This window comes from Tupaia chinensis, unplaced genomic scaffold (assembly GCF_000334495.1).
Source record: "Tupaia chinensis unplaced genomic scaffold, TupChi_1.0 Scaffold000058_1, whole genome shotgun sequence".
Taxonomy (NCBI): Eukaryota; Metazoa; Chordata; class Mammalia; order Scandentia; family Tupaiidae; genus Tupaia; species Tupaia belangeri.
The window spans coordinates 797,257-807,049 of NW_006159516.1; the positions used below are offsets into that span (position 1 = coordinate 797,257).

At 37.5% G+C, this 9,793-nt stretch overlaps 2 protein-coding genes across 8 annotated transcripts in view; one reads left to right on the top strand and one right to left on the bottom strand.

Moving 5' to 3' along the window:
- LOC102492204 (C-type lectin domain family 2 member B) overlaps window positions 1-3,058 on the top strand; it is a 43,891-nt gene extending 40,833 nt beyond the window's left edge. For all 6 annotated transcript variants that reach the window (XM_027776547.1, XM_027776554.1, XM_027776551.1 and 3 more), the window contains one exon: window positions 1,546-3,058. The gene's annotated coding sequence lies outside the window, so the exon portion shown is untranslated. The remainder of the gene's footprint in view (window positions 1-1,545) is intronic.
- Window positions 3,059-5,978: 2,920 nt separating this feature from the next.
- KLRF1 (killer cell lectin like receptor F1) overlaps window positions 5,979-9,793 on the bottom strand; it is a 17,040-nt gene continuing 13,225 nt past the window's right edge. For both annotated transcript variants that reach the window (XM_027776564.1, XM_027776562.1), the window contains 3 exons: window positions 8,684-8,823; window positions 7,976-8,088; window positions 5,979-6,233 (listed from right to left, as the gene is read on the bottom strand). In XM_027776564.1, the coding sequence (XP_027632365.1) occupies window positions 6,113-6,233; window positions 7,976-8,088; window positions 8,684-8,823 (374 nt within the window). In that variant the 3' untranslated portion in view covers window positions 5,979-6,112. The remainder of the gene's footprint in view (window positions 6,234-7,975; window positions 8,089-8,683; window positions 8,824-9,793) is intronic.

Here is a 9,793-nt window from a genome sequence, read left to right on the forward strand (position 1 = left end):
GCTGGCTCCTTTTATAAAGGAACTAGTCTTGGGACCAGCAGTTAGTGTAATGGCTATGTCGCTGGATTCCCATGTAGCTGGCCGCGGTTCGAGTTCCGGACCCGGTGGCTTAAACTCACGCCAGATGCGTGTGCGTGCATGGCCAAGATCCCGAGAGGAGAATGGAGAAGGGATTGCAGTGTGGCCATCCCCCCTGGGAAGTGATTCCTCGCTTTCTGTCTCTCTGTCTCTCTCTCTTTCTGGCAAGCGTACACGCCCTATAGCAAAAAACCTCTCCAAAAAAAAAAGAACTAGTCTCATTTATGATGACCTTGCACTCATGATCTAATCTTCTCCAAAGGTCTCCAACTTTTAGTATTGTCACCTGCGGAGTTAGGATTATAGCACACAAATTTGGTGAGATTACAAACATGCTGCTCATAGCATATAGCCTTTATGGGTTTTTGTCTTCTAAAATAACTTCTGATTATTCTTTAAGTTCTATATATTATTTAATCTAGGTATCAACAAAAAACTGATTCTTATGTAATTTCATTATCTCTAAACGTAGGTTTGTAATTTTTGTTTTGTTTTGTTGCTAGAGGGCATGTGTGCTTACCAAAGGGAGACGGAGAGGGAGAGAGAGAAGAGGAAGCTCCTACAAGGGGAAGAGTTACACTTCACTGTCTTCTCCTCCATCTCTTCCTCCTTTTGGGATTTTGAGCACCCACGCCCATGTACCCACTGTGTTTCTCAGCTGCCAAGTTTGGGACTTGAACTGTGAACTTGGCCATGTGAAATCCAGCTGCTTTAACCACCAGGCTGTGGGACTGTCCCAGCATAGTTTTGTTTTGTTTTTTTTTTCCTTTTCTTTTCTTTTTTTTGGAGAGGTATTTGCTATAGGGTGTGTGTGCTCGCCAGACAGACAGAGAAACAGAAAGTGAGAAATCACCCCCCAGGGATGGCCACATTGCAATCCCTTCTCCTCCATTCTCCTCTCAGGATCTTGGGCACGCACGCACACGTGCCCGGTATGAGTTTAAGCCACTGTGTCCGGGACTCAAACCACGGTCGACTACGTGGGAGTCCAGCGACATAGCCATTATGTTAACTGCTAGTCCCTAGTTTTTATATATAAAAATGTAACTACTTTTAATATCTTTTCTTTAATATCTGTCTTGAAAACTCTCCTATACTTTTTTATTAACTTGCATATTATTTTGAATGTTGCAAAATAAAGCATCTAAGAATAAGTTTTATTTCTTCCTGTCATAACTGTTACTTATTTCTTATCTAATTATATGGATAAGATTGCTCAATATAGATGAGCATTTTTGGTTTGTATCACATTTTTTTTTTTAGAAAAGTCTTCTAATACATCAACATTAGTAATGATTTGTCCGGTTTTATATGCTTGTTCTTAGATTAAGACAGTTCTCTTTTATCTTATTTGATAGAACTTTTTTGTGGAAAGAAATTTAAAAATTTCTCAGTTGCTTTTGTTTCCTGAATCTATTTCAATGTTCTTCGAATCTTTCTTTGTTAATCTTTTACTGTGATAAACAGCCATCTGACTGGAGAGATGAGGATTGTCAACTATCACCTGAAACGTGGAATTGCGAGAAAGGATTGTCTCCCAGAACAGAGAAGGATGGCCTGGTGACACACAGACTGTGAACCTCCAACTGCCCATACAATGAAACAATGAATTCTTTGGATGTAAACCATGATTTGTGATACTTTCTTATAGCAGCTCTAGAAAACTAAGCTATCATATTAGTTAAACATTAACTTATTTTCATTTTTGTGTCCCATTTTTTTCAGAAACAAGCCTGAGCTAGAATATCCCTTTCTTGTCTCAGAGCCCTTTTTCAAATTAAGTAAAACACTAGGGTACTTCAAAAGTTCTTGGAAAGATGGAATTAAAAGTGTAAGTTTATTTTGGCCAAAAAAAAAAAAAAAATCAGTCCATGCATAGTAAGTTAATTTCATGATTTTTTCCACAAATATTTTGAAGACCCCTTGAATGTTCTTCCAGTCTCTCCTCAGTCCGTCTGATCTGCTCTGTTGCTCCACAATCTGCACAAATGCAGGTTTCTACAAATCAACTCTGTTCTCATGGCATCCCCTGAACTTCCTGTAGTTTCATCTTTTCATCCTGTGCAACATTTAAGCTCAATTAACCTTTCCTGTGTGTTTCTTTCTTCTTTAAATATTGTCTCCCATGAATTCTGTGATACCTGTCCCTGAAAGTCCTCCTTGCTGCAACACTTCTCTGCTTTCTGTACCCTTTTCAGTAAGTCAGCAAGTCCCAATACTGTTGGCAATCGTCTAAACAATTCACATCTCTGTAATCCCAAACCTTTCACACTGTCCCATCATCTTGTGCCTTAACTACTGAAATAACCACCTGCATAGCTAGCCACTTCCTCATGCTCCCTTCCCCACTCTGTGCCCAGGGCAGTGGTTCCAAAACTCAGAACTTAGCAGGTTACTCTACTAATTGGAGCCTTTACTAGCTCCCAATTGCTGTGAAAATGAAAATTGAAACACATGTTGTGTGAGATATCCTGTATTTTTCAGCCATATTTCATACTTAGCCTCTCTTTTCCTGACCAAAATAACACTATCCTTTGACTTTAACCTTAAAGCATAAAGTAGTCACTAAAACTAAGAGTTTTTAGTTTTCATATAGTGGTACTTTACCTGGGGCCACTTGAGAGGTTTTCTCCTGCTTCCTAATTCTATTCACTTCTCAGTTCATTTGTCCCATATATAAAGAACTAGTACCCAAAACCTATGATAAGGGCATCTCCTCCCTCCCTTTTATATTCTCCTAAATACCACATAACTTTTCCTCCTGGTGCCTATCAAATTGTTATTCCACCAATATTTATTGGGGATCTGTTATGTGTCAGGCATTGCTTTTAATAATAGGGATCTATACAGGTAAAAACTCTTGCCATCATGGAGCTTAAATTCTCAGGGGCTAAGGGAGATAAAACATAACATTTTAAGAGATATAAAGGAATGTAAGCTATTTAGAAAAGAAACAAAGTTTTATTTTTATATGTGTCTGGTAAATTAATGTTTATGAATCAGACATCAGCAAAGCAATCAGAGATATTCTGCTGAACTTAATACTACGGGGTTATTGGAAAAGTCATCAGTCTTCTTCTATATTTTTAATGCAAAAATGTGTTGGCTTTTCCGAAGACCTGATTTTTTTTTTTTAACCTATGAACCAACAAAGGATTGTGGAGATCAAGGATAGCTATGTCACTTTAAAAGGACTCTAGTGACGCAATTTGGGACAATCTAAACATCAAAAGAAGAGATTAAAACTGAATGAACAATATGTGAAACAGAGTCCACAAAGATATTAATACAAAAAAAGAGTAAATTAAAATATCGATGATGAATTAAATATTTTAAAAATATAAAAGCACCTCTTTCCAAGACAGAGATTGCACTGAACAATCTTACACAGGCAAGGGATGTTTTGTTCAAGGCTATTGCAATAGGGGCGAGAAACTGGAACTCAATCAAACTCAAATTTCCCAAAACAAGTGTTGATAGGCATATGAAGAGCCAAAGAGAGGGAGAGATTATACACTCTGTGTTTGCTGATTGGCTTTACCCAAAAGAAAACTGAACTTCCTTGATTCTCATAAGAGAATGTAGTTTTATAATGTGGAGCAAAGCATCTCACTGCAGTTAGATTCCTACCCTCCCACCAAGACCAGAAAATAAGTGCCCTAAGATCCCTGATGATCACATTCAAAGGGATGGCTCCAGGTCATTGAGAAAGAGATTTCCAGGTTATAAAATCTGTAAAGGGCTTTTACAAAATTATACCTCAAGTAGATAGAGAAAAAATTTACAAGTTTTCTAAAGTTAATAGTCTCAGAAAAGGAAAGATAGTCTAGAAGAAAAGATTCCAAGTTGGTCAAGCTGAGGGAAACATGAAGGTTATTCTAGTTGCTTTCCATGAAATACTAATTAATTACAATGGATAAAGAGTAACTTTACAGAGAAATCAGGCAGATGTCACTTTAATCATGTGTGTAAAATGAATTGCAGCAATAATGAGATAGAATTGTGTGTCACCCGAAAGGCTGTCATGAGAGCCAACTTCACTACCTCCTCTGTGCTGTTCCTGCCAAGGATGCACAACTTGCATCCGGCCATGAGAAATCACAAAACATGTTCCAATTAAAGAACATTTTATAAAATTACTGACTCATACTATTCAGAAATGCTGATTCTCAAGTGCCCAGGAAAGCTGAAGAACTCTTCCAGAATGAAGGAGATGGAAGTGACAGTGACAAAATGCAGAAATGATCCTGAACTGGGTGCTTTTACTCTAAAGAACATTGACAACTGGCAAAACTTGAAAGAAATCTGATATTTATATGTGTCAATGTAAATTTGCTGATTTTTGATAATATAGTACTGTGGTTATGTAGGAGTAGGTCTCTATTTTTATAAGAAGTATACACAAAAGTATCCAATTGATATTTGAAATTTTGTAATGAAATGCATCAATTTGGCAATTAATTCTCAAGGTTTGTTTTTCTTTTCTTTCTTTTTTTTTTCTTTTGGAGAGATTTTCACTATAGGGCATGTGCATTTGGCAGAGAGAGAGAGAGAGAGACAAAGTGAGAAATCATCTACCAGAGGGGATGGCTATGCTGCAATCCCTTCTCCATTCTTCTCTTGGGATCTTGGGCACGCACGCACACATGCCCGGCGTGAGTTTCAAGCTGCTGGGTCTGGGACTTGAACCTCAGTCAACTACGTGAGAGTCCAACGGTGCTACCATCATGCCATCTGCTGGTCTTGATTCTCAAGAGTTTTAAAGTATGTTCTTTATTGTACCTAAAATCTTGTAAGTTTGTGAATTTCTATAATTGGGGGAAAATGCAACATACACAAATGTAAAACAAATACAAATGCAAAATGTGTCATGATTTTGATTGACCCAAATTGAATATATAAAATTGGCTTAGCTTTATATTTTATGTTTGAAAAGTTTGTCTATTTTATTTATGATAGCATGCACATAAAAGTTTGTCTATTTTATTTATGATAGCATGTACATGAGAGAAAGAGAAGAAGAGAGAGAGAGAGAGAGAGAGGAGCATCCTCGACACAGCTCCAATACTCTGTCTTCCCCTCCCCCAAACTTGCGAGCATCCTCGACACAGCTCCAATACTCTGTCATCCCCTTTCCCCAAACTTGTATCTTTCCAGGACCTTGAGCACGTGTGAACATGTCTGGCGTGTTTTCAGGACAACCCACACATAGCTTGCAGCTTCCTATATTGCAGTTCAGTTTGCTACCGATTGCACCATTAAACTGGGCCAGGTTATTATTATTACTATTGTTTATTTAGGTTTTTACCATAGGCATGTGCATTTGCCAGAGAGAGACAGAAACAGAGAGAAGGAAAGCAAGAAATCACCCCCACAAAGAGGATGGCCATGCCACAATTCCTTCTCCCTCATTTTCCTCTTAGGATCTTGGCCACTCTCACACAAGTGCCCAACATGAGTTTCAAGCTGCCAGTCCAGAACTTGAATCGCAGTCAGTCACTTGGGAGTCCAGCACCTCAACCACCACAGCCTCAGGTTATTATGAATAAAAAATGAGTTATGAAAAATTCATAATTGGATTACATTTCATGTAAAATAAACAATGAATTAAAATTCTGGATATAATTACATGGATTTCTATTGGATTATATTATCACATACAGAATTCAAAGGGTACATTTTTAGGTTGTGGACATAGGTTACTCTGAGGTTCAGGCTAATGATGATGACCAACATAGAGGAGATTCTGATGGTCAATTGCAATTTTCTTTATTTTTTTTTCTTTTTACTATAGGATGTGTGCACTTGCCAGAGAGAGAAAGAAAGAGAGAAAAAGTGAAAAATCATCCCACAGGGGGGATAGCCATGCCACAATCCCTTCTCCTCTAGTCTCCTCTTGGGATTTGGGGCATGTACACACATACACCCAGTGTGATTCTCAAGCTGCTGAGTTCAGGACTTGAACCATAGAGTCTGCATGTGGAATCCAGTGCTTTAACCTCCATGCCACCTTTTGGCCCCTTCAATTACATTTCTAAGATCTTACTCCCAAAGAGCAAACCCACTTGAAAACGCTGCTGCAGGCTTCAGAATAAATTCTGTTTTCCTTGGTAGCAGCACAGCTCTTTTCTTTAGCTGGTCCCTTTATGAAGAACCTGCAGAATAGAGAATCAGTGTATTTTTGATCACTGTTGTTGAAGACATTGATACACATTTTCAGTTAATATTTCCCCCTAGAGAAACAGATAATTCAAAATTTCAAAGCATTTTCAAATACCTCAACTCACTAATCCTTACAATGCTTTTGTAATTTAGCATTATATTTGTTATTGGTATAGTGTTTACAGAGAACTGTTGGCAAATGACAGAGCTAAGAATGAATTCACCTCCATGTTCCTGTTCTGGTATTCCTTCTTTTTGTAGCTTGATTAGATTAAGAAATAAGTTTAAGTCCAGACAGTTCATGTAACAACCTCCATGGCTGTGTGTGTGTGTGTGTGTTTGTGTGTGTGTGTGTGTGTGTGTGTGTGAGAGAGAGAGAGAGAGAGAGAGAGAGATTTTTGCTATAGGGCACACGTGCTCGCTCGTCGAAGAGACAGAGACAGAAAGTGAGAAATCACTCCCCAGTGGGGATGGCCATGCGCAATCCCTTCTCCATTCTCTTCCCCAGATTTTGGGCACTCAAGCATACGTGCCCAGTGTGAGTTTAAAACACTGGGTCTGGCATTCGAACTATGGTCAACTACGTGGAAGACAAGTGACATAACCATTACGCCATCTGCTGATCCTCACATTATCTCTTAATCTGACCCTACTTCTTCCCTCTTATAAGGACCATTTAGATGTAGTTAGACCTACCCAGGTTATTCGGCCTACTGTTCTTACCACTAGATTTTTAATTTAATGATACCTGAAAATTCTCTTTTCCATATAAAATAACATATTCACAGGGATTGGGAAATAAGATGTGACCATCTTTGAGTACAATTATTTGACTACTAACATAAGAAAAAGATGTTGAATTGACCTGCTTTACTCTTTGTGTTTCTAATTAAATATTTTATTAAATGAAAACATCACAATGTTGATAGATTTTAACAAATCCTCAGTAATCTCATAGAACTGTTGAGAGAATTTTGGGTTATTTTTTCCTATCCTGTTTTTGTGGTTTTGTCTTTTAACATTATGATCATCACAGAACACACCCAAAAGAGTGCACTTTTTTTTTGTTGTTACTAAAGATGACTAATGTAAACATCAGGAACTTTGAAAATAGAGGATACATCATTGGCTTTCTTACCTTCCCATGTAAAGTATTTGAAAACAATAAGCCCATCTTTGAGTACAATTATTTGACTACTAACATAAGAAAAAGATGTTGAATTGACCTGCTTTACTCTTTGTGTTTCTAATTAAATATTTTATTAAATGAAAACATCACAATGTTGATAGATTTTAACAAATCCTCAGTAATCTCATAGAACTGTTGAGAGAATTTTGGGTTATTTTTTCCTATCCTGTTTTTGTGGTTTTGTCTTTTAACATTATGATCATCACAGAACACACCCAAAAGAGTGCACTTTTTTTTTGTTGTTACTAAAGATGACTAATGTAAACATCAGGAACTTTGAAAATAGAGGATGCATCATTGGCTTTCCTACCTTCCCATGTAAAGTGTTTGAAAACAATAAGCAACTGTTGTTGTTTTCAAATACTTTTACTTTGAAAGACAAATCAAAATATGCATCATTGCTTGTGAATATTAAGTTAGCTGCATCCTTTGAATTCTGTGGTACCACGAACTAGCTCAGAGTCGAATTTGGTAGACTGTATAAATACTTTATGAAGACATATTCTACAATAAACCATAACTCAAATTGCTTTATAAAAGACTTACATCTTTGGATCCAATGAAGAACCATCCACCCAAGTCCATGTCCTCTTCAAGGAGGTAAAGTTAAGTCCAATCCACACGTAGTTTGATTGTCTCAGGTTTTTCTGTATAAATGCCTAAAGAGCAGATGACAAGTAACAAAGCGAGCTTTGGATATAAAAAGATCCTAGGATATTATTGGAGAACTAATCATCTGCATTAGGATTCTTGTCATAATCAAAATTATAACTATATTTGTCTATGTCTACATCACACACCATTGCAAAGCTAATGCAAGTATTTGGGGAAGGTCTACTATGACTGTAATGAGGCACTTTCTTCAAGCATACGAATGTAGAGGGCACTCAAAGCTCAGTAATCAAGATAAATAATTTAATACAAGGATGAGAAGATATTTGAGAAAAGACTTTTTTTTTATTGAGAGGTTTTTGCTATAGGGTGTGTGCACTCGCCAGAAAGACAGAAAGTGAGAAATCATCCCCCAGGGGGATGGCCATGCCCCAATCCCTTCTCCATTCTCCTCTCAGGATCTTGGGCATGCACCCACACATGCCCAGCATGAGTTTAAGCCACCAGATCTGGGACTTGAATCACAGTTGACTACATGAGAGTCCAGTGACATAGCCATTACATCATCTGCTGGTCTAGAGAATAGACATTTTTAATTGCAATGAGGCTAATGTCATAAACCATAATACCAAAGCAAATTACCATTTCAAGTTGGTCCCTTATAACTAGCAAATGAGATTTTCTTCCTAAACAATATATATAACTCTCACTCCAATTTTTCATCTCATTAGAGAACCAATAGCACTTGTCTTGATAGGTGAGCCACTCCAGTGGGCATGGCCCTGTAGGAAAATGGAGGAAATGAAATAAAATTAAATTACATATGCATTTCTAAGAATTGATAGAACAATATTTATGTGTTGTATGATTAAGAGTTGAGCCAATATAAAATCATTCACAGAAAAGTGGTCAGACTCACAGATGGTCCAAAATGATAATCCATAGGCATCAAGACAATTAATTTAGTAAAATGAAGCAAAATATGGGTTGAAAGTATTTTTCATGCCACGATCTGATATATTGACTAAAACAGTATCAACTAATTAAGATGTATATATTACATTAATGCCATTTGATAGATTTGATAAAATATTATCTATGCTATTAATACTTACCTAGAATTTAATCCATATGATGTTTTGGTTTCTTTTGCCTATTACTTTTCTTTTCCCTTTTGATATTAAATATCAAGTCTAATAACAGTCTATTTTTAACATCATTATGATGGCAAGATCAGAAAGTCCTTTGGTTTTCTTAAATTAAAAATATATTTTAGTGGGACCAGCAGTTAGCGTAATGGCTATGTGGCTGGACTCCCACGTAGTCGACTGCGGTTTGAGTCGTGGACCCGGTGGCTTAAACTCACACCAGAGGCGTGTGCGTGCGTGCCCAAGTAATAACAGTCTATTTTTAACATCATTATGATGGCAAGATCAGAAAGTCCTTTGGTTTTCTTAAATTAAAAATATATTTTAGTGGGACCAGCAGTTAGCGTAATGGCTATGTGGCTGGACTCCCACGTAGTCGACTGCGGTTTGAGTCGTGGACCCGGTGGCTTAAACTCACACCAGAGGCGTGTGCGTGCGTGCCCAAGATCGCGAGACAAGAATGGAGGAGAAGGGATTGTGGCGTAGCCATGCCCCCTGGGGGATGATTTGTCGCTTTCTGTCTCTCTGTCTGTCTCTCTGGCGAGCACACACACCCTATTGCGAAAACCTCTCCAAAAATAAATAAATAAATAAATAAATAAAA